The sequence below is a fragment of the Dreissena polymorpha genome, chromosome 1 (genome assembly GCF_020536995.1).
Source record: "Dreissena polymorpha isolate Duluth1 chromosome 1, UMN_Dpol_1.0, whole genome shotgun sequence".
NCBI classification, from domain to species: domain Eukaryota; kingdom Metazoa; phylum Mollusca; class Bivalvia; order Myida; family Dreissenidae; genus Dreissena; species Dreissena polymorpha.
Genome location: NC_068355.1, coordinates 124,316,166 through 124,341,671, shown reverse-complemented (window position 1 = coordinate 124,341,671; position 25,506 = coordinate 124,316,166). Strand labels below are relative to the sequence as shown.

At 35.9% G+C, this 25,506-nt stretch overlaps 1 protein-coding gene across 4 annotated transcripts in view; it reads left to right on the top strand.

Annotated features, from left to right (window-relative positions):
- Positions 1–691: 691 nt before the first annotated feature.
- Positions 692–25,506, top strand: part of LOC127848531 (serine/threonine-protein phosphatase 6 regulatory subunit 3-like) — a 35,524-nt gene continuing 10,709 nt past the window's right edge. For 2 of the 4 annotated variants that reach the window (XM_052381051.1, XM_052381044.1), the window contains exons 1-18: positions 692–907; positions 6,199–6,283; positions 6,988–7,067; positions 7,388–7,474; positions 7,829–8,015; positions 11,987–12,124; positions 12,912–12,977; positions 14,040–14,143; positions 14,878–14,991; positions 15,371–15,524; positions 16,386–16,544; positions 17,164–17,289; positions 21,978–22,042; positions 22,418–22,536; positions 22,914–22,999; positions 23,392–23,481; positions 24,425–24,522; positions 25,178–25,235. In XM_052381051.1, coding sequence (XP_052237011.1) covers positions 6,224–6,283; positions 6,988–7,067; positions 7,388–7,474; positions 7,829–8,015; positions 11,987–12,124; positions 12,912–12,977; positions 14,040–14,143; positions 14,878–14,991; positions 15,371–15,524; positions 16,386–16,544; positions 17,164–17,289; positions 21,978–22,042; positions 22,418–22,536; positions 22,914–22,999; positions 23,392–23,481; positions 24,425–24,522; positions 25,178–25,235 — 1,791 coding nt within the window. In that variant the 5' untranslated portion in view covers positions 692–907; positions 6,199–6,223. The remainder of the gene's footprint in view (positions 908–6,198; positions 6,284–6,987; positions 7,068–7,387; positions 7,475–7,828; positions 8,016–11,986; positions 12,125–12,911; positions 12,978–14,039; positions 14,144–14,877; positions 14,992–15,370; positions 15,525–16,385; positions 16,545–17,163; positions 17,290–21,977; positions 22,043–22,417; positions 22,537–22,913; positions 23,000–23,391; positions 23,482–24,424; positions 24,523–25,177; positions 25,236–25,506) is intronic. The other 2 variants (XM_052381066.1, XM_052381060.1) reach the window with 2 other exon arrangements.

Below are 25,506 nucleotides of genomic sequence, written 5' to 3'. Positions count from 1 at the left end.
TTTAATAAATTACGTCAGATATGTATATTCTATTTATGTAGAGAGATCAGATCTATCGAAATAATATTCATCATTGGATTGATGATGAAGCACCACTATAGTAAAGCAGGCCTTTTTCTGTCTATTTTGGGGAAAAGTACCTAGCAAAGTTGGGATTTTTCGAGTCGCGAAATCTTCCAAATTCTGAATAATTTTCATCGACAAAAGCATTATTGGGCGAGAGTTTTCCAGTCATTTTGAATAAAATTCATATAAATTATGGTTATATATTTTGTAGGTTGTTTACAAAATAAAATTGAGATATAGAGTCTAATAATACTAAGTCATAAGATACTTCTTTCTAAAAAAAATTAAAAAAAAATTTAATTGGGATATTTTTTTTAGAATTGGGGAACAATATGCATATTTGGCATTGGGAATGGGTCCGACTATCGGACCCGCGAGATATTCAGAAAAAGACATGTTAAGGATACCATTTGCACATAAATACAGCTTTGTTTGTTTTAAACTAAAACTTCGAAATAAATATATCTACTGGCAGCTTTACTATTTCTTCAATTTCATCAAAAAATACAATCTATGATTACGTCAATATAGGCTCTTTAATGGTAGCATATATAATGCGCCCATTGGTAAAAGGCCCACAATAACCCGTGTGTAAACTCCGTGTTTGTGTACGAGACCACACGAGACTTCATAGAATGCTGGGTAATGCAACTGAGAATACGCCATTTTGGACAATTTTATCGTTATTCCCGCCTATAAATAGTTTCATATCAATTTATCGACATTGAAATCTTTATTTATGTCATAAATCTGTGTTTTATATGTACTCCTTGTAGACGAAAATCAAAGACATGTCCTGAAATCAACGCAACTACCAGATTGCAGTCAAAACTATTTCAAGGTGTTCTGATGTTATATTTTCAGTTCTGTCAAAAAGTGTTACAATGTAAAATGAAGAAGGGTCAATGCCCTAAAACCGCAACGTAAACATGGGGCTGTTTCTATTCATAAGACATAATGATTTTGCCATTTTTTTTCTGCAAGACTAAAACGACTGTTCACCACTTGACAAGTGCACATGCTCAAGCCTTACAACTTAATGATAGCATGATAAATCAGTCATTATGTGCATGTATATTTTTTTTCAGTGTGACATGCACCAATTTTCAGATTATTTAGAAATGTACAATTTACTCTTTGTTAAGTTCTTGTCCCAACAATTGTATGGGCATTCAGTCTCTGGTAAAGTCAAAACCATTACTGGCCATTAGGGTCTGGTAATATGGTAACTGTTACAAGGCCCTCTCTGCCCATCAGGGGAAGCTACCCACATATAGGGTGAATTTTTGATCTGTTTCCTTTTTGTGGGGGATTTTTAAAAATTAATCTCTTATTACTACATTTGTACATGTTTGAACTATATTAATTCCCTTTTTATAATATAGTTTATTTGACACTCAAAATAGACTATATTGTAATGATGAATATAAAGTGAATGTCAATATAATAAAGAGATGAAACTTCTGTTGCTCCAGTATTTCTCTCCCATTTTACACAAATATATGGTCCTTTATTTTGACATGGTTAATCGCTGCATTTTGCAACAACTTCTTTCAGTTCATCATGTTCAATAGACTTGTCATCATAGTTATCTGATGATGCCAATGCCTGTGTGTTTGTTTGTTTTTTATTACGAGAATCTTTAATATTTGCTAATGTTTGTTTGTTCGAAGACCAAACAATTTTTTTGCAAGTAGTTATTGCTTTTTTATAAAGCTTTTTATGCCCCCAAAGGAGGGCATATAGTGATCGCACTGTCCGTCCGTCCGTCTGTCCATCACACTTTGCACACACTTTGCGTTTAGGTTTCGAAAAATGCTCATAACTTCTATTTTGCTTCAGATGTAACCTTCATATTTGGTATGCATGTAAATATTGACAAGGCCTTTCCATACCCACACAAATTTTGACCCCTTTGACCTTGAACTTAGGGTCCGCATTTAGGTTTCAAAATCTGCGTTTAGACTTCGAAAAATAATCATAACTTCTATCAAAGCATTTTTCGGGGCATATTTCATCCTACGGAGACAGCTCTTGTTTCTGTATGAATTTGCATTATGAGACCTTTTATCAACCAGAAACGGTGTACCTGTAGATGTAAAAATCATGCTGGTGCGCGAAATGTAATATTTTCCATCTACAGCCATATCGATGAGGCTAGAAGACACAATATCTGTTCAGCGTTTTACCTGTTTGTTTTTTTCTAGGGAATTTTTCCAAAACAAATAGGGGAAAAATGCATACTTTTTTATGGGGGAAGCCACCTATATTCGGCAATAAAAATGCATATAGAAGGCCCTGTTTCACCAGCCCAAATTCTAATTTACTGCCTAAAATTTTTTAGTAATCCAGAATGTATTTAAAGACTAGTTTTAAGAAACTGTTCTTGGGTCTCTTGCAGTTAACTGGTTTTCTTTGAGGGCCAGTGGTCTTTCGCAGGGACATTCCAAACATTTCTGGGTTTACTTAAGCTGAAGGCCACTTGCCCATCCCAGGTTTAAATCTTGGGGGAGGGAAAGTTGCGTGTAATTTTGTTAAGTAGATAGCACGTCTGGCAGGTCAAGTATCACATGTTACAGCATTATAGATAATTTTGACCCAGGGGGGTAAATACCCCCACTTTTCAAGGCATGGGGGTAAATGGTCAAATTTTGCCTTGCTTGAAGGGTAATTTGCCAAAAGTAAAACAAGAATATTGCTGGGGTACAGACACACTACTTTAATCATGTTAAACACAATAAACCATAATCTATGTGTTTTCCTTCAAAGTAGCCTTATATTGTTGGCAGATTTTACATTTAAGAAGAACTTCGTCCTTATCGTCCATCACCGAGAGCCACGGAAAACTGTTTTGCCAACTTTCAACAGTTGTTTTATTAGCGTTTAAGTGTGTCCTTTTTGATTTAAAAACAGAGGAAATAAAATCATTAAGTATTGGGAGGACAATCTTTTTACTCGATACAACTTTTGCCGTTTAAAAAGAATCAATTTTACTTTGAGAAGTAATTTGTTCTGGCTTCGAAGAAGCCATGCTGACCTCTTCATGTTAATAAACACATAAGCGCTTGACTGTCTGTTATAAAAATCAATACTAAATTTACCATGCGTTTAGATGATACAGAGTATACATACCGACTGGCTAACTATTTCTACAATCCAGCGCACAAATGAGCTCTAATTTTTACAATAGCCAGTCTCATATATTGGCGAAAGACAATTAGCTGTTTATATTTTTTGTTTACGTTGTACGCAGAGAATTTGCGTTAGTCCAGATTGGCTTGCTTAAATGTACACACGGAAATGATAAATTGAGCGTATCTTGATATTTCTAATGCGTATATTACCCTGATATGCAGCTTATCTAGAATGCTGATGTTATATATATTATTTATTATATTGTTTTAGCAGGGGTGGCAAAATCAAATGTCCGAGTTGCCCGAGTCGTACATTTGCTTGTCTGGGCAAATGATTTTTTTCAATTAAGTTGTCCGTGGACAACAAGTTTTTTTAAAGTCTCGTCCAGGTATACAAAAATATATTGTATTAAAGCCGTAATTAAGTTTTACAAAACCGGATGTTGACACGCGATTACATTGTCAGTGCTATTTGCGGAGCAATCAAGCTTAAATACGTGCACTTTCCTGCGCAGTGATCTCCCTTATTCTATAAGAGACCGGGAGCATGCCGCATTTTTAACATTCGGCCCAACTGTTAGACAGTGTACAGACTGGTTTCTTTATTTTTACAATCAGACGAAAATAAAAAGTATCAATCTAAGATCATCAAAACACGGTCTACCTTGTTATTTAAGACGACTTTAATGGTAAAGATGAAACTTTTTTTTTAATCTTCAACAACGGAGCAGAAACCCGAAGCTTTGAGCAGCCCACCTCCCAAAAAACTAAGAAAGATTACGATAAAAAATATGATCTATGTAAACGCACCAGAACTTTTCAAGAAACTTGGCTAACAGATTTTCAATGGTTACCAGTTTATATAATCAAATTGCTACTAGTAGCGGAGCCTCAGTCTGATGAAGTCCACATATTGGACTAGTTTAATTTTTTAAGATTACAATGTACTTATGTTCAGCACATGTTTTAATAACACTAGCTTCGCAAGATTTAAAGTTTGAGAAAGTCTTTATATTGTTTATAATATACTGCTATAATGAATGTACCATTGAAATACAATTATAAACAAAACAAGCAAATCATACTCATTTTAATATATATCCCACATTATTTAACATTAATCAATAAATGCGTTTATAATTTATATAAACATTAACGGACAAGTGTAGTTCAGCAACGGACAAGTTAAATTTCCTAAATGGTTGTCCGTAGACAAGTATAGTTTTTAGCTCATCTATTTTTTTTTTTTTTTATTATGAGCTATTGTCATCACCTTGGCGTCGGCGTTGGCGTCGGCGTCAGGTTAAGTTTTGCGTTTAGGTCCACTTTTCTCAGAAAGTATCAATGCTATTGCATTCAAACTTGGTACACTTACTTACTATCATGAGGGGACTGGGCAGGCAAAGTAAGATAACTCTGGCGTGCATTTTGACTGAATTATGTGCCTTTTTTATACTTAAAAATTTGAAAATTTTGGTTAAGTTTTGCGTTTAGGTCCACTTTTTTCAGAAAGTATCAATGCTATTGCATTCAAACTTGGTACACTTACTGACTATCATGAGGGGACTGGGCAGGCAAAGTTAGATAACTCTGGCGTGCATTTTGACAGAAGTATGTGCCCTTTTTATACTTAGAAAATTGAAAATTTTGGTTAAGTTTTGTGTTTAGGTCTATTTTATTCCTTAAGTATCAAAGCTATTGCTTTCATACTTGCAACACTTACTAACTATCATAAGGGGACTGTGCAGGCAAAGTAATGTAACTCTGACTGGCATTTTGACAGAATTATGTGCCCTTTTTATACTTAGAAAATGGAAAATTTGGTTAAGTTTTGTGTGTTAGGTCCACTTTATTCCTACAGTATCAAAGCTATTGCTTTCATACTTGCAACACTTATTAACTATCATAAGGGGACTGTGCAGGCAAAGTTATGTAACTCTGATTGGCATTTGGACGGAATTATGGGCCCTTTATACTTAGAAAATTGAAAATTTGGTTAAGTTTTGTGTTTTGGTCCACTTTACCCCTAAAGTATCATAGATATTGCTTTCATACTTGGAACACTCGCAAACTTTCATAAGGGGACAGTAAAGGACTGGCATTTTGACGGAATTATGGGCCCTTTATACTTGAAAATTTGGTTAAGTTTTGTGTTTTGGTCCACTTTACCCCTAAAGTATCATAGATATTGTTTTCATACTTGGAACTCTCGCAAACTATCATAAGGGGACAGTAAAGGACAAGTTGCATAACTCTGGTTGTCATTTTTACAGAATTATGGCCCTTTTTTTACTTAGTAAATTTGAATATATGGTTACATTTTGTGTTTAGATCCACTTTTCTTCTAAAGTATCAAGGCTTTTGCTTTTAAACTTCAAATACTTTCATACTATCATGAGGGTACTGTACCTGGCAAGTTGAATTTTACCTTGACCTTTGAATGACCTTGACTCTCAAGGTCAAATTATTAAATTTTGCTAAAATTAGCAGTTGAAGTGTCCGTCAGTATGTCAGTCAGTCTGTCCGTTCGCCAAAAAAACTTTAACATTGGCCATAACTTTTTCAAAAAGGCCTTTGAACGCACATCTCGAGTATGAAAATGGCGCTTTATAAATTTGGTATAAAAAAAAAAAGGCAGTGCTCTTGTTTAGAAAAACAACAACAACACTAATTTTCCAAAATGCCACAAATTTTCGCAATCCAAAGGGACCCAGCCCCATTCCAAAAATGGTGAAAAAAAACACTGATATGGTCAAACTACTCATACTGTAGAAATTCGACTGGTTTTGCTCAGTTTATGTCAAGACAATTTTTGATCATTAATAATTCATTAATGTTTTGTCTTTCATAGTAAAGCTCTACCTTCTATTCAACATAAATATGCCCTTTCATGCAATATAATGACAAAACAAAACTAGAAGTTAAATGAATCTTTCAAGATTGTTGAGAAATTTACAAATGAACATAATGGTATGAATTATTTTCTTTTTATTTTCAGCTAGTCCACTGCCCAAGTAGTCAACATGTTTTGGAAATTCAATTTGATGAGCACATCACAAATCGACACTATTCTAGATGGACCCGTATGTTGTTCTTGTTTTCATGGTTATTGGCTATTAGAAAGTGTTTGGCATTTCTGTATTTTGATTGGAATGGGTATCGAAGTAATACCTTGAACATGGCTTCAGTAATAAATATGCATGAAATCCTTTGTATGGTAATTCACTCTAGTAATGTTTCTTTTTATATTTACATGGTATAAGTTTATAGTTTGTATGTCATTGAAAATAGTGCTACAAATTATCAGATTGTTCAATTAACCCTTTGCATGCTGGGAAATTTGTCGTCTGCAAAAATGTCGTCTGCTGAATTTCTAAAATTAGCATTTTCTTTGATTTTTTTCAAAGAATATTATCAGAATAGCAAACAGTTTGGATCCTGATGAAACGCCACGTTCTGTGGCGTCTCATCTGGATCCAAACTGTTTGCAAAGGCCTTCAAAATTTGGTTCCCGCACTGAAAGGGTTAAAGAGCGACAAAAGCTGTACTTGTTCTATCTTTTCCCAGAGCATGTTCAGACAAGTGATGTTTTGGCAAAAATGTACTTTATGTCTGTAAAAACTGTTTGAAAGTAAAAAAACTTGAGTTGTAAAAGGTTTTTGAGCTAGCAGAACTCATGTTAGTAAATGTTAGTACTGATCAGTATAAGACTTAGTCTATAATAAGAGAGTCTGTCCTGTGGTTTGTGTTGTGCAGATTTCATTGGTGAGGATATGTTTTTTGACAGGATGTGACCTTGTACACGCTGCTTGATCAGGAAGACATTCTACAAGAATGCAAGGCACAGAACAGAAAATTGATAAGCTTGTAAGAATTTAATATCTTTAACAATTGTGTCATCAATTTTTAATAAATATTAGTTCTTTACTTTTGTTAAACGTCCAATTACAAGCTTACCACTCAACGCAGTCGTTTTTGTTACTCTAGTCTTTTATTAGTATAATATAGAAATTGTTTACATTTTGGCAGTTCTATTAAGTTTGGCTATAATTGAAAACTCCATGATGTGAAAGAATCTTTCTGAGGCAATGACAACTTATAATGGTTTTCACTTAGGAAGGAAAAAGCCCCTGACTGTTAACACTATTGACAATGTTCTCTAAAAAGAGTTTAATTTCTCTTTACAGTCTGGTGAAAGAGGAGAACATAAAGGAGTTGGTACGGCTCATTACTGAAGAACCACCAGAAGATATTGAGGAAAAGAAAAGATTCAAGTAAATATATTTTTTGCTCTTATGGTTCAGATACAAGTTAAGCAAATAGCATTTTAGGAGGTTCTTCAGAAAGTCTCAAAAAGAATTAAGTAGAATATATTGTAAGCTACAATTCTTCTAATAATGGCTCTATTTTGGGTGTTTTATTATATTAAAACCCAACTGAATTATTTGTGAGCAAAGTGTGTAAATTTGTAGTTGATAGCAAAGTTGAAGATTTTTTTGTAAGAATAAACTCTTTATTTTGTGAACACTGAAATGTCATTAATGTGGTTGTTATATTATGATAACAAAATGCATTTGGACAGCATGTGATATTAATCAATGTTCCATTTATTAACATTTATTGTCCAGGTACCCAAACACTGCCTGTGAGCTGTTGACCTCTGATGTGCCGGCCATCAACGAGGCACTGGCCGAGACGGAGGAGAACATTCAGAAGCTCTACGACTTCCTGGACTCTGAGACCACCCTCAACCCGCTGCTTGCCAGTTTCTTCAGCAAAGTCATGGGCCTGCTCATAGCCAGGAAGAGTGAGATGGTATGTGCACTGTGTTGTGATGAACAAAATAAATCTGAGCCTCCCTCAGGGAAAATGGGACTTAGTTCTAGTGCTGCAACGATTCGATCAGATTCATCGAAAATCGATTCGAAATGCTTCCATTCGATTACGATACCAAACCTACCAAATTCGATTCTTTAACATAAATACATATATAAACATAGATACGTAAAGCGCGCTGTATTCTGACTATTGATACAGGAAGGTGTAGGTTTTTATCTTTACTTGTAATTACGATGCGCGCGATTGGTTGCTAATTACTTTAGTCATCCAATCAATAAGCCGTTACGGTCTACTTTCTGAAAAAGCGTCAAAATGGCTGAACAAGTTGTTGCCGACAAATTGAAATTATCAAATGCGCCTAAGAAACTAAAATCAAAAGTGTGGCAGTATTTTGGGTTTCGGAATGGTAGCCCTACCGATAAAGCAAAGTGTAAACTGTGCTTCACGGATGTGGCGTACGCTAAGTTCGGCTCAACCACTAATCTAATGCAATATGTCAAACGCAAACATAACGTTGATTTAGCAAGTCTAAGAGGTCGCACAAGTGCAACTACTCAAGTCGCCAGCCAGAAAAGTAGTTCTATTTCTGTTGGAGTTTTGTTAAGTTTATTAAAGAATGTGATTTGTCCTACAGGTAACAGGTGATTCTGTCATGGCACACTGGTAGAAATGCTTATACGGTTTTGGGTAAAAGTATAATAGTGATAATACTACCATTCAACTGATTACAGATATGTTCTTATGATTATTTATTTATTTTTTATATTATTGTGTAATCAACACAATCTTCTAGTCAGAAGTTTTTATATTAAAATTGAGTCCTTATTTGCTATTCTTTTTTATGTGTTTTATTGAAATCACATAAAATGAACAGAAATGTTAATTTTGAGGCAAAAGAGTGAATATATGATAAAACTAGGTTTGAAGATGAATCGAATCGAAAAAATCGGTATCGGAGTGTCTGAAATCGAAATCGAATCGAGCTGTTGGTGAATCGTTGCAGCTCTACTTAGTTCATGTGCGAAAAGTGTCGTCCCAGATCAGCCTGTGCAGTTTGCTCAGACTAATCAGTGTTGAAACTTTTCGTCTTACTGGATTTGTGCTGAGAGCAGACTTCATTGAAACAAAAATAATATACAAGCCGAAAGTGTCGTCCCTGATAAGCCTGTTCAGACTTGGCATTCTAATCTGGGAAATACTTTTGAACATGCATTTAGTCCTGTTTTTCAGAGTTTTGCTCTAAACTTTATATTTATATCACTGTCCCTCAGTGATGATGAGAAAATGAAAGCCTGGGTGGAACACTATTCAAAGCTACTAAACGTTGAGTTTGAGTGGCCTAGTGAGCTACTTCCTGAAGTTGCTCCTGTGGAAGGGCCTCCTCCACCAGTCACAGAAGAACAAATTCGCAAAGCCCTCTGCAAGATGAAATACGGCAAAGCCGCTGGACCGTCAGGTGTGATTGCCGAGATGTTGAAAGCAGCTGGTGAGGAGGGAATAGAAATGCTGAGACAGCTGACTGAGGTCGTTTTCAGCAATGGTGTGATCCCCAAGGACTGGGAGGAGAGCCACATCCTTTACCTTTACAAAGGTAAGGGAGAGGCTCTAGACAGAGGAAATTACAGTGGGTTAAAGCTTACGGACCAGACGATGAAACTGATTGAGCGTGTACTTGACACCCACATACGCGAGATGGTCGACATCGATGGTATGCAGTTTGGTTTTGTTCCTGGTAGAGGTATGACTGATGCAATCTTCATCATACGCCAGCTACAGGAAAAATACAATGCAGCAAACAAGCCACTGTATATTGCCTTCGTCGACCTGAGAAAGCATTTGATAGAGTTCCAAGAAAGGTCCTCTGGTGGGCTCTGAGGAGTCTAGGGGTTGAGGAATGGGCAGTTCGTGTCATACAGGGTATGTACACAGGCGCCAGGTGCCGTGTGCGTGTCAACGGACAATATAGCGAGGAATTTGGAGTTGAAGTAGGGGTGCATCAGGGTTCTGTTCTTAGTCCCCTGCTTTTCATCCTAGTGCTTGAGGCTCTGTCGAGGGAATTTCGCGCCGGGGTTCCTTGGGAGCTCTTCTACGCTGATGATCTTGCTGTGATCGCGGACTCACTGGAGGAGTGTCTCTCCAGATTGAAAGGTTGGAAGGATGGAATGGAAAGCAAGGGGCTGAGGGTCAATATGAAGAAGACAAAGCTCTTGATCACCGGCCCTGGACTGAACCTTCTGCGCGATGCAGGAGCATATCCCTGTGCGGTATGTAGCAGTAGAGTGGGAGTGAACTCGATTGAGTGTACCCAGTGCAAACTGTGGGTGCACAAAAAGTGCAGTGGCATCAAGGGAATAATCACCAGCAACCCGGACTACGTTTGCCCGAGATGCATGGACCAGGCACGCCCAATTGATGGAAGACCTGTTACCCAGGTGGTCATTGATGGCTCACAGCTTGATGTTGAGGCCAGCTTCTGCTACCTGGGTGACACTCTATGTGCTGGGGGAGGCTGCGAACTTGCCATCATCACCCGATGCTGCATTGCCTGGGGAAAGTTTAAGAAGCTCCTACCAATACTGACGTCGAAGCATGTTTCCCTTAAAATCTGTGGCAATGCTTGTGTCCGTTCTGCCATGTTACATGGTAGTGAAGCGTGGGCACCATCCGCTTCTGATCTACAACGACTTCGTAGAAACGACAGAGCAATGGCCCGCTGGATCTGCGGCATCAAACCTGACGACGGAGTCCACACTGACATGCTGTATGGCAAACTAGGGATACCAGAAGTCACTGCATCACTGAGAGCCAGACGCCTGAGGTGGTATGGGCATGTCGAGGGTGCCACCTCTTGCATCAATTCAATCTCGAAGATGGCCATTCCTGGTGCTAGAGGAAGAGGGAGACCAAAAAAATCGTGGTCTGACAGTATTAAGGATGACCTGCACACCTGTGGCATGGGAGACACTGACCCACAAAACAGAGTAGCGTGGAAATCAGGGGTTAGACGCTCTAGCCGCCTGCTGCCTACCCCAACTACTGGGATTAATCCCGCAGCAGATGACAAATAAACTCAGGATCAAGTCAAGTCAAGTCATGGGCATATGATAGGAGCCTAAAAGCCTGAGGCCCCGAGAATATGTGCTGGGTCCCTAGCTGTTGTGAGAACAATTATATGTTCTTCATTAATGAGGTACTGAATCAACAAATGTGGGCAATTGTGATTGAAGTTTAATCTGGTAGGATGATCAATAAAGACCCTTGGAATATTTGGCACTGTTTGATTGTTCATCTGTGGGGTGTGAGCAGACATTGTTGGACTACACAAATTGAACTTATTTAGAAATGTTATATTCCTTCAACTTTTATATGAAGTCAAAACCGTCATAAACTATGGCTTTAGAAATGTTATATTCCTTCAACTTTTATATGAAGTCAAAACAGTCATATACTATGCTTTAGTTATTGTCCCCTACCGGTTTCACCGGAGGGGACTTATGGTTTGCGCTCCGTCTGTCAGTCCGTCCGTCCGTCACACTTTTCTGGATCCTACGATAACTTTAAAAGTTCTTAATATTTTTTCATGAAACTTGCAACATGGATAGATGGCAATATGGACATTTTGCACGTCATTTCATTTTATTCCTACGTCAAAAATTGTGGTTACTATGGCAACCAAAAAAAAAAAAAATTCTGAAAATGGTGGAATTTCTGACAATGGTGGAGCTGGTAGGGGACAATATTGCTTGACAATAGCCTTGTTCATTTTCACTGTGAAAAGTCCAACAGCTGTTCTTGTTTCTATCTATATGTTTTGAAATTTGTATTCCTGTTAACTTATAAAATGTATCAACAAGATTTCTTAAAATATGATATTTGTTTGTTTTGTTCTTTTTTTAAGCGAAATATATGGATGTTAAAATATTGTGAATGTATACGGTTTATTGCAGACATTGGAATTCCTTAAAAACCGTGACGACTTTGTTGGTGTGCTGTTAAAACATATTGGAACCTCCGCCATTATGGATCTCCTGCTTCGTTTGCTCACCTGTATAGACTCCCTGGATGTTAAAAAAGCTATGATTGAGGTTTGTACCAAGATAGCAACTTTTAAATGCTTTACATGAATAGTTTGGAAAAAATGTTGATACACAACATATTAGTGTAGCTCTGTTTCATAGAATTGTAACACAATGTTTCTTTAAACTGCGTAAATGAAATAAATGCGTGTAAATATTTGTACATAAAGATACAGAATGGGAACATTTTCAATACCTTTTATGCACATGCATGTCCTATATGGAATAGTTGTAGTCTGAATGCTTTTTCTGCATTTTGCCTCAGGACGCGATCAGCTCTAAGCACATAAACATTATTTGGTCCTTTTGCTATGTAGACACCAATTCATGTAGTATGAATTGATATTCCAGCTTTTTATGTCCCCCACCACTATAGTGGGGGACATATTGTTTTTGCCCTGTCTGTTGGTCTGTTGGTATGTTTGCCGAAACTTTAACATTTTTCTATAACTTTTGCAATATTGAAGATAGCAATTTCATATTTGGCATGCATGTGTATCTCATAGAGCTGCACATTTTGAGTGATGAAAGGTCAAGGTCAAGATCATCCTTCAAGATCAAAGGTAAAAAAAAAGTCAAAGCGGGGCAGAAGGGGACATAGTGTTTCTGACAAACACATTTCTTGTTTATGTAATAATTGAGACATGCCAGTTTGTCTCCCATAAAGTAAAAATAGTTATCAGTTTATACATGAATATGTATACATTATGTATATCTATTTTGGTTTATAGGGTTTTAGTGGTGGTAGTTTATTTAATAACTGTGTGTGCTAATTATACATTTTATCCTATTGCAGTGGTTGAATAAAAAGAATCTTGTACAGCGATTAATTGCCTGCCTGACACCTGAGTATGATGAAGACGTAAGTACCTTTAAATGATCGTAGTTTCATTGAAAGTTTCTGACATCCAAATTTTTAGAATAATGCGCATGCAAGATCTTTGTTGTTAGCAACAGTTAAGTTATGTGTAATGGTACTAAGATTCATAGGTATTTAAGTGATGTATAGAATATAGAGTAAAATATCCTATATTAAGTGTGAAGTACAGTTGTTTACAAAGAAAGATCCTCAATGCAATTATGGTAAGAGTTTCTATTTAGCCTAATAAAGAAATATTTGGTTTTTTTATGTCCCCCACTATAGTAGTGGGGGACATATTGTTTTTGCCCTGTCTGTTGGTCCGTTGGTCTGTTGGTCTGTTTGCGCCAACTTTAACATAATGCAATAACTTTTGCTATATTGAAGATAGCAACTTCATATTTGGCATGCATGTGTATCTCATGAAGCTGCACATTTTGAGTGGTGAAAGGTCAAGGTCATCCTTCAAGGTCAAAGGTCAAATATATGTGGTCAAAATCGCTTATTTTATGAATACTTTTGCAATATTGAAGATAGCAACTTGATATTTGGCATGCATGTGTATCTCATGGAGCTGCACATTTTGAGTGGTGAAAGGTCAAGGTCAAGGTCATCCTTCAAGGTCAGAGGTCAAATATATGTGGCCCAAATCGCTTATTTTATAAATACTTTTGTAATATTGAAGATAGCAACTTGATATTTGGCATGCATGTGCATCTCATGGAGCTGCACATTTTGAGTGGTGAAAGGTCAAAGTCATCCTTCAAGGTCAGAGGTCAAATATATGTGGCCCAAATCGCTTATTTTATGAATATATTTGCAATATTGAAGATAGCAACTTGATATTTGGCATGCATGTGTATCTCATGGAGCTGCACATTTTGAGTGGTGAAAGGTCAAGGTCAAGGTCATCCTTCACAAGGTCAAGGTCATCTTTCAAGGTCAAACATCATATAGGGGGACATTGTGTTTCACAAACACATCTTGTTTTTAAAGAAAAAAGAATAATTTAAGTAACATAAATTGTATTATTTAAGAAACTCTAATGCGTATATTAATGAACAGATTCACAGTAACGCAGCCCAAAGTCTGACAGACATCATTCGTCTTGGTAGAGAACAGATAGTCAATCAGCAGGACAATGCAGAACTCCTTACAGCAGTGGAACAGTGAGTCAGAGCTTCTGTGAACATGACTTTACAATGTATTGAATATAAATATGCCTGATAATCTACACATTTCTGAGTTATATTCCCTTCTATATTCCCTTCAATTCATCCATTTGTATGCATACAATTTTACAAGTTTGTGGAGTGAAATACTTCTTCATTTCTCAATTGATGGAATTGAAGATTTACAATTTTGTCATCAGCATGGAGTGTAGATGTGCTGGATGTGGATTGTGCAAGACAACTTTTTTCAGTCATCCACAAGTTCCTGAGTCATTAACCATTCAGCTTTTTATTTTGGAAAAATAATTTGACGTTTCTTTTGCGATTTTTGCTATGACATATATGACATGTATGGTTCATACTAATTATTCTTCGGTTTTTACAGTTACAGTGATTTTTTTGGCAATTAATTTTTCAGCCTGTGCCTTTTGGATTGGGAAAAAAGTGCAATAAACTATGAAATTGGAAAAATGAAACATTATTAATATGATTATAAATAACAGTATTCCAATTGTTTATAGGTATAAGTAAAACAATGATTTTATTGGAAAAAAATGGCATTTTGGGGGGAAGTTTTGGTCTGACAGATTTTTTAGGGGAAAAAGCTACTTTTTTGCCATTATGAAACCCCCATAAGAGGCTGTCATTTTGGGCAAAAAATCTCTGTGTTATAAAAAAATGTTTATTCCATTACTGAGTAGAAGGCCTTGAGCAATAAAGTCTTGTTTCAGAGAAGAAAATATACAGCAATTACTTGACAACATGTTGACCAGCCAAAGATGCGAGTCGGTCATAGTCAATGGCCTCTCAGTCATACAGACACTTCTGGAATTCAAGAAACAAGGGCAAGTGTTAACTCAGATTAGTTAGACTTTAAGCTTTGTCTTATGTTGTAGTACTGAAGTTTAAATATTAAAGTTACATTTTATTGTATCAAGTACAATAATGATTAAGTACTGAGGCAAAAATCTGTGTGAATAACATACTCACGTGGTGGTACAGCTTTTAGCAAAAGATTTCTGCCTTTGATGCTAGTTCCTTAAATCTGATGTTTTAATTGTTCGAAGCTCAATATTGTATCAGTAATTTTTCTTTAAGTAAATGTTTTAAGGCATATAAAGTGCTTAGCTAATTTAATATTTTTTTAACAATATTTACACTCTACTGTTCCCATGCTATTGTTATTTCATCAACAGATAAAGGGTAACTCCCTTTAAATAATAGCTTGACCACTTACACATTTTACAGCCCCGAGGATTCCGGTGAACAAATGCAAACTGTAGACCCAGAACAGTTGTCCCACGGTGTCAACAGTGTGCTCACAGCAATCTGCCCCCGCTTGAAGGACTTCCATGCCATACTCTTGGAGCCCCCAAAGGTTGGTGTTGGATTTGTGTGCGTAAAGTGTTGTCCCAGATTAGCCTGTGCAGTTTGCACAGGCTAATCAGGGACGACACTATCCGCTTTTATGATACTTTTCATTTCAAGGAAGTCTCTTCTTAGCACAAATCTAGTTTAGGCGTGTCCTCCCTGATTAGACTGCACAGGCTAATCTTGGACAACAGTTTACGCACATGCATTAAAACCATCTTTTCATACGGCACGTCTCATATGGAATCAAAATATTGCGACCTGGGCCCAGATTCACCAACTTATTCTTAGACTAAGTCTAAAAATAAAGAATTTTCTTGAAATGTTTAGTTCACATAGTGTAGTACAGTTTAATATGACATTATCTCTTGTCACTCAATTCTCCAATTTGAATAAATGTGTTATGACATAATTAAAATGTATAGCGTGTTGATATTAAATAGCTTAAGGTTGTTTCTTTGTTGTAAGTCTGGTTGATGAATAGAGGCTCTGGCTCAATGTAAAATACAAATTCCAGTAGTATTGTGCAAATTGCATGTCCATTATGAACTTTATACTTTTTGTTTAGCAATGCATAACATTACTAAGAAAGAGAAAGAGATTTTGCCGACATTAATCTACCCTTTGAAATCTTTGTTTATCTACCTGTTTAAACCTTACATATATACCCATTTGATAACTGATTGTGGCGGATTTATATACACCAATTGTTTATAAAAAGTTATTATCATATAAACATGTTAGGAGTTAAAGTCACATCCCTGTCAAGGCTTGAATGTGAAATTGTTGTACCTGCTTGACATTTCTATGTGAGGTACAATAGTTCATGCTATCATATCATCTGGATGTGTGCTATTCTCTGTTTCAGCAAATGTTCAGTGACATGCCCACCACTGTGGGCCCCCTAACTCCCCCTCTGGGCAACACCCGGTTACAGATCAGCCGCCTCATAGCCACCCTACTCCTAACTAATAAGCCTTCAATAAATACTGAACTGGCACAGTTGGGGACCATTAGTGTTTTATTAGTAAGTCACGATTTATGTGTTTTGTTTTCATCTTGAAATAAGTAACAAACTGTGAATAGAAAAGTAGCCGGGGCCCACTAGCCCAATGCCCACCCCCTCATATTTGGTTTGGGGCCCTTATTTCTTATGAGAAAATTCACATGTTCCTTGAAGAAGAAGATTTGAAAGAAAGAGGGTGGGCAACCTTGCCAAGTTTCTAACCCTGCCAAGTATTGGTTTGGGGGTTTATTAGTGAAATTTTATAGCGCAGATTGCTTATGTATGGAAATTGGTACCAGCAATCTTCCGGTACCAGCAATCTTCCAGCATTGACTTCTCTTTTACATTTAGTATTGTAAATTAAAATGTATTTTTCTTGCAATTACGACACTGCAAAATTACAAAGCTCTGCTTGAAATTTGAATATCAGCAATATTTGATGCTCATTAATAAAAAGAGGATATGATAATATACTTTTTAAATAAAATATTGATATATTTTCTTTTGTACTGCATGGTACACTATTGCAAGATGATACTTCTTGGTGTCATTATTTCTCTTTGATGGTTGTGCGTTCAAATATTGATGACAGTTTACGGTTATTTCATATTATTTATTGGATGTGTCTTCTTTATTTCAGGATTTATATTTCAGTTTTATTTGGAATAATTTCTTGCATGCTCACGTGACTCAGTGCTTGTACACTATACTCAACAACCCTCCGTTGGAAGTTGAAGGTGCAAAGCATTGCCCACTTTTGAGCCAGGTATGCGGGTGTAAACATTTGCAAAGCTCATCACCAACATTAACCTTGTTTTTGCAGTGTTGTTGTGTGTTTTTTATGCCCCCTGTAGGGTGGCATATAGCAGTTGAACTGTCAGTCAGTCTGTCCATCCGTCCGAAAAAACTAAAACATTGGCCATAACTTTTTCACGTTTGAAGATAGCAACTTGATATTTGGCATGCATGTGTATCTCATGAAGCTGCACATTTTGAGTGGTAGAAGTTCAAGGTCAAGGTCATCCTTCAAGGTCAAAGGTCTTTTTTTTTTAAACAAAAATTCAAAGCGGCTTTCTCATGAAGCTGCACATTTTGAGTGTTGGAAGTTCAAGGTCAAGGTCATCCTTCAAGGTCAAAGGTCCAAAAAAATAAATATTCAAAGCGGCCCAATAGGGGGCATTGTGTTTCTGACGAACAGATCTCTTGTTTTTGTCAAAGTTGGGGCTTACATTTGGCGCCATTCCCATTCTGGAAAGGTATGAACAAAAAAAACAACAATGACAGCCTAAAATCTAAAATTGCCAAAGAAGGTGTCTTACAAGAAATAAAATGATAAAATAGAGGATATTTGTTGGATTCGGTGGATTATTGATTTTGATTCACGAGTGATCATAATAAATAATATTTTCACGAGTGGCGCAGCCACGAGTGAAAATATATATTTTTTATGATAACAAGTGAATTAAAATGGATATTCCACCGAATCCAACAATTTTTATACGCCCGTCTATGACGGGACGTATTATGGTATACCCCGCGTCCGTCTGTCCGTCCGTCCGTCTGTTAATGTCGTACGCTACGTCAAATATCCTTTGACAGATTTTCTTCAAATTTTAACACAATCTTAATATTGATAAACCCTGATCCCCTTTCGTTTTTGACGGAATTCTGAATTGTCGTTCCAGAGTTATGGGACTTTGTTCGTCAAAATTTCGTGATTTCATTGAATGTCCTACTGTAGCTCAAATATCCTTCGATGGATTTTTTTTTTTTTTTTTTTAGTATCCCTGAAAAATTGAACAAGGTGAGCTTTTTTCTATTCCTATTGTACACTACCACTTACCCATCTACATTTCTCTTTTATTATTGGTCAAAATATCTATAACAGGTTGACTTCAACTCCATATCCTCTAAAGAAATGCATACATATACTCAAAAAAAGATATGGTATGAATGTCAAGGAGACGGCGCTCCATGCTCATGTACTTATAAAATAAACCATGTATTCAAATACAAATAAACTGAAGTAAAAAAATGATTCAAAGGGTTATTTATTACCTTACTACTTCATTGGCGAACGACGGGCGTATCATGCGCTCATGGCGCAGCTGTTTATTCTTTTTATTTTATGCTTTGTTTCACAGTTTATATACATTGTTAAAGAGTTTAACTAAAGAATTTCGCTGAAATAATGACGTCATTTCGTCAAAAAATGACGTCATTTCACAGTAAACAGTGAAAATTATCGATAATTTTCACTGATAATTTTCATTGTTTGAAACAGTGAAATTATCAGTTTTAATTCACTGATATTTCTCTATAAACCACCGGAAAGCATAAAATAAAAATAAAATAATTTTTCAATTCAGTGCATTTCCGTTTCCAGCTCTTCAAATTAAACGTTAGAAAATATTATTATACCCCCACAAACAAAGTTTAAGGGGGTATATAGGAGTGAGCCTGTCTGTCGGTCGGTCCGTATTAAGTATCCGCTCTCTATTTCAAGTTGTTTTTATCAGAGCATTAACCAAACTTGGTCAGAAGTTGTATCTAGATGATGTTTAGGTCAAGTTCGAACATGGGCCATGCAGGGTCCAAAACTAGGTCACAGGGTCACTTGCTGCGTTTAAACATTGAGCATGGTGTCTTCTGTTTTTTGTGAAGACAACATGCAAAATATTCTATGTCAATGCATGTGGGGGTATTTGCCACATCTGTGACAAAGCTCTAGTTTAATGGTGTTTTTTTTAATTTGTTAGTGTTTGTTAACAACATAATAAATCATTATCCCAATTTTAATCAATACGTAGTGATTTTTAGCTCCACTGACCAGAGGCCAGTGGGGCTTATGTCATGGTCCTGTGTCCGTCGTGCGTGCGTGCGTTAACTTTATCATTAAACATCTTCTTCTCCTAAACAACTGGTCCAATTCTGATGAAATTTCTCAGGAATGTTCCTGGGGTGAACCTCTTTCAAATTTGTTCAAATTATGCCCCTGGGGTCAAATTTGACCCTGCCCCAGGGGTCACAAAATTGAAAATTTGCTTATATAAGGCCTATTTTGTGAAAACTTTCAAAATCTTTTCCTCCATAACCATTGGGCCGAGGGCCATCAAATTTGGTATGTAGAGACATCTGTTAGTCCTCTACCAAATTTGTTCAAATTATGCCCCTGAGGTCAAATTTGACCCTGCCCCGGGGGTCACAAAATTGAACATATGCTAATATAGGGTCTATTTTGTGAAAACTTGACAAATCTTCTCGTCCATAACCATTTGGGCCTAGGGCTACCAAATTTGGTATGTAGTGGCATTTTATAGTCCTCTACCAAGTTTGTTCAAATTATGCCCCTGGGGTCAAGTTTGACCCTGCCCCGAGGGTCACAAAATTGAACATATGCTTATATCAGGCCTTTTTGTGAAAATTTAAAAAATCTTTTTGTCCGTAACCATAAGGCATAGGGCTACCAAATTTGGTATGTAGTGACATGTAATAGTTCTCTACTTAGTTTGTTCAAATAATGCCCCTGGGGTCAAATTTGACCCTACCCCAGGGGTCACAAAAATGAACATATGCTTAAATAAGGCCATTTTTGTGCAAACTTTAAAAATCTTCTTGTTCATAATTATTGAGCCTAGGGCTACTAAATTTGGTATGTAGTGACATTTAATATTCCTCTTCCAAATTTGTTCAAATTATTCTCCTGGGCTCAAATTTGACCTTGCCCCGGGGGTCACAAAACTGAACATATGACGTTTACCAGGGGAGATTACTGCGTCCGTGTGACTGTGACCAACAACAACATCTTGTAAACATGAGATAAAACCCTGTCATTTAGTGCCATTTTAGATTAGATGGTGACTGCTTACAAAGGAATTGAAGTAAGAACATGTGTTATGCATGTTTTTCTTATAAACTGAAAAAAGTTGGGTTTTATTTAAATATGTCGAAAGTGACCATATATGCGGATAAAAATATTTCGGATGACATGTTAATTTCATGTCTTTTTTTGTAGTGTTTAAACCAGTTTAATAATATCTTATTGATTTTAAAAACACAACTTCCATGAGCATAATTATTTCAAGAAAAATCAATATATGATACTGCATGGTAAACTCAAACTTTGTATCCAAGAGAAGTTGTTGGAATTAATGATGTACAATGTTCTTAACTATCGTATATGCTGCTTTTTAATTACTAATGATTCATTGCACTCCATTTGTGAATCGTGACTCATGAATTGTGGATATGATTGTCAATTGCTCAACGATCCATATATATTTCTGACCATTTTATAATTTTCTTAATATAAGTTATGAATGATCTTAGAAGTCAAATGTATTACTTTATTAAATACATTTATAAATATAAAGAAATAATCTTTAGATTATCATAATATTCTCAGGCCTGTTGGTCTTATGGATGTGTGGGTTGTTAATTATATTTTGAGATGATTGTTTACAAAGAAAGATGCTACTATTGTATTTGTTATAAATGTGTGAAAGGCTCTGAGAAGGAACCAGAGATTATTAACCCTTTACCAAACACTAACAGGATTTTACGGGTTTGTAGCTGACGACTTTATAAATAATTGTGATGAGCAATTTCTCCTTATATCACAATTATTTCTTCCCCACCGGATCATTTCCTTCAGATTCCATTACAATTTAATTATCGTCTGCAATCTCTTTCAAATTGGGACAGTCCAAATGTGTCGTTTGGTAAAGGGTTAAGGCATTTTGATTCCTATGGGTCTTGTGAATCTGTTTCAAATCAAATGCGTAAATTTGATCTTCAGCATCTTAAAATATGTGAAATAGAAAGAATGACAATATCTTTTGGAGAGATAAATGTACCTATGTTATAAGCAAAGCACCTGTGCGACAATCCCCGGCTTTTTAGTCTGTTTAGTTAACACCGTAGTAACGTTTTCCATATATAAAAATGCTCACCCTTCCAACTATAAGCCCCCAGTGGGACGAGGGATAGAAAGAAAAAGTCACATGCTTGAGTACATTTCAATCCATGCGCTTGCGTGCTTTTTTCGCATAAAAAACAGTGGAGCGATACAGGGCCATCATGGCCCTTTTTTTTTTTTCCAATTCAAAGGGTCCCAGCCACAATCCCCACAATAGTGGATATAAACAAAGACTTAACAATTTTGTAGTATCATAAATTACACACTTTATGGTGCCCATTATTCATGCTCCGTGTTTTCATGTTTCACTAAATAAATGACAATGTAACAGTACTTTCAATTGTTAAGACTGGTGAAAGTAAAATGAGACGAGGATGTGCATTTTGGCTAGTTCTATAAGTTCAGAAATTAAATAAATACATTCAAACTATTACCAACTTACCAAAGAATAGCATGATATTACAGGGGATTTGAATGATGTTTTGATTTAAAATTTCAAAATAAAATATCTTAAAACATGTATTCTTCTATTTCAGTTGTTTTTAGAATGTAAAATGGTTGAACGAATATTGAATGAATGGGAGTCAAATGACCAACAACAGTAAGTGGCTCTTTTTCGAGAACTTTGTATGCATTTTATAAAGGGTGAAATGTTCTGCATCACCAGTCGACCATTTTGTGCTGTTATGACATTAAGATTAAATCCTTTATGTCATATTCTTAACAAGATGAAAAAGATGTCTTAATGTAAATTGCAGCATTAACATAATAGCTGGACACTAAATTGAGCTATGCTATATAACAAGATTTTCTCCTGTTTATTTCTGTGAGTTATATTAAAATCAACATTTGAATTACTAGAGATGAAAAGCTACTGAACTAATATGGAAAAATATCTGTCAGCATGTGACAAGGCTAAACAAATCAAAATGTTTTTTCTGTAAGACGTAAATGTTTCTCCATATTCTCCTGACAGAGGTTCAGGGGGTGGACGGCGTAAAGGCTTCATGGGACATTTAACGCGGATCGCAAACGATGTGGTTCACGCTCAGGAATCGGGGGAAAACGCAGAGGCAATCAAGTCAATTGTTAGTGGTGGGTAGCCAATTGCGCTCATAGGTTTCCAGGCAACATTTTGTTCTAATATTGTTGGGTCATTAGTTTTAGTCTTGACAAGTGATATTTTAGGGCACTAGCCCAAGTGGACAAGTGTATTTTATGTGGTATTTAAAGCATATATATATATATACATTATAATTCGTCCCATTGGTGCAAAAAGGTACCATGTGCCTTCTAATTTCAATGTCACATGATATCTTTTTGTGCTAAGGCCATACTTATTTATTTACTATTGTATATTTGTATTATATATTTGGATCAGATTGCCAAAATCACATTCATGCTGGACAGTGGATTGACATATATACATTATTTGAGTTAAACAAGCGACTTTTTAACTGGTTTAATTACAGAATTACCAGAACAACTAAAGGAACGATGGGTCACATTTTTATCTGGTGCTCTAGCAGACACAAATAAGAAAAATCAAATACAATTGGTGAGTTTGCAGGCATGTGTTACGCCAAATTTTATTCCATTATTGATTGGATGGTTGATTATTTGTTCGCGCATAGAAGTAATAATTTGATTCATTGTTTTTTGATATGTTGGATGATTATCAACTTGGTATTGTGCATTCCTCTCTTAAATCATAGACTGAAAATAACTGCCATAACATAAAAAGCTTATTTACTATTACTGAGTTATGCCTGTGATGAAATCTTGTTTTAGTGCACTTAAACATTTTGTTCAAGCATTAATTTTGTCATAAATTGTATATGTTCAAACAAGATGCTTTCACTTTATTAGCGTTTCTGCAAAATTTACAGTGCTTTTACTTTATCCAAATACTCCAATGTCATCAATAAATGTTGTCGCCTGTCATGTTAGGTACAAGGTCACAATCTGGCTTCATCAAGTGAGGATGACGATGCAGATTTCAGCAACATTCCATTCCCCCAGGACACAGCTATGCAACAGGTGATTAACTTACTGGTCTCTCTCACACAAATAAGCAGCCAACTATTAACAGTTATTTTTTTGCAGTTTGCAAATTATTGTGCTTTCTTTCTCTCTGCAATTTGCCAGTAGATATATGTTATAATTGTGATTCTGCTGAAAAAATCAGTAGATTTTATTAGTCATAGTGTTTTTAATATGGCTTTGTAAAAAACGAAATGAATATCATTTTAACTTATTCAACATATATTAAACTAAGTAACTTATTTAACATTATTTGAACAAATAAGTACTTTAATAGTGGTAGCATGATTGTGGCATATTAAAGGTTGAATTTGAAAATGTTGTATGTGCTAAACATTTCTAATAGTTTCACACTTGACCCTTGGTAATCATCTGGACTGTTTATTTGTGTCTATTCTATGTATTTGTTAGGATAGCGCGTACCCAATACTTTTTATTTTTCACTAAGTTAAAAGGTCAGGTTATTGTTACTAAAATTAGCACTAAACTGTATAGTAGTATTATATATAAAACAATACATTGATAACTGATCATGAAAAGGTGTTTTACACATTGTGCTATAAGTTTGTTCTTTGTCAATCCGCTGCTGTTTGTAAGTCTTTCCGTATGTCCATATGTTTATAAAACTGAAATGACTTGATAAATCATGTCTATGATGATGCTGAAGCATTACGCATGTATAGATAATGAGCAATAGGAATGCAATGCACACTTGTTGATTGATAGGGGTTTTCTCTGAAAGGGGGGCTGATGTATTTTTTTTCAATACTACCATAGCTTCATTTTTCCACTAATGGTGTGGTAGATGTTAGCACTTAAACATGATTACATTGCGACCAATGTATACTGCAGTTAAAAATAAATACGTTGCGACCAATGTATACCGTAGTTAAACATGATTACGTTGCGACCAATGTATACTGCCTGATTTTTTCATCAGGCGTTCTCTGATTATCAGCTGCAACAGATGACATCCAACTTCATTGATCAGTTTGGCTTCAATGAGGATGAGTTTGGTGAACAGGAAGAGAAAACGGAGTAAGTATGACTCATACATTTGTAATTGGTAATGTAAATAATACGTACTAAAATGTTGAAAAATGTGCTGTACATGAGTTTTTCTCGTTCACATTTTCTTGGGTAACTTAAAAAAGTTTTTTTTTTGGTTGGTTATTCCAAGTGATGTGTTTTGTCTAACATCAGTAATGGTTCCCACTAAACCTTTGATGCTTGCATGGATGATTTCTTTGAACTCTATCTCACACCAATTTCCCCTAATTTATTTTAAGCTTGACATTTACCTACGTTTGCACCAAGACCAATTATAAAGGTCAAAATTGAAGGCTGTGAACACTCACATCAGCTGATCTCATTTCCCCTTGACAATGACCCACTCTTGCATTCATAATGGCAAGGCTTTCCCCAGGGGCATGTGCATTAATTAAAATCATCATCTTGTTTTTGAAAGCAGTACTGTCAGGTTTCTAATTTGTATATGTTGCCTATTTTAACTGCACGATTGTCATGCGGAGACTTGTTGTTTTTTGCTCTGCTATGAAAGCATTCAATAAAATGTGGTAAAGCCTTATTAGTTGAATACATGATGTATTTAATTATGTATGTAGTGGTCAATTCATTGTTTGGTGTGGTCATGCAGATATTGTTTTCATATTCTATATATTTGTATTTACAGTTCTCCATTTACTGACAAGATATCCAGCATTGATTTCAGTAATGTCAATGAAGACTTGGTGAGTTCCCATCTGCTTATTGTTCAAGTTAACTCATGTCTGTTCATCAGTTAAATATTGATGAGTCTTAACCCTTTACCACTTAGATACATATTTTGACGCTTTTGTAGTCCCATAGAAAGTTACATTTAATTTAATACCATTCTTATTAGATTCAAGTTTTAAGGGCTTCATTTCTGACACTTAGATACGGATGATCAGCAGACAGCATAAAACTCGCAGGCTGTTCTGGTTTTATGCTGGTTGCAAAAGCCATTTTAACTTTGCTTCT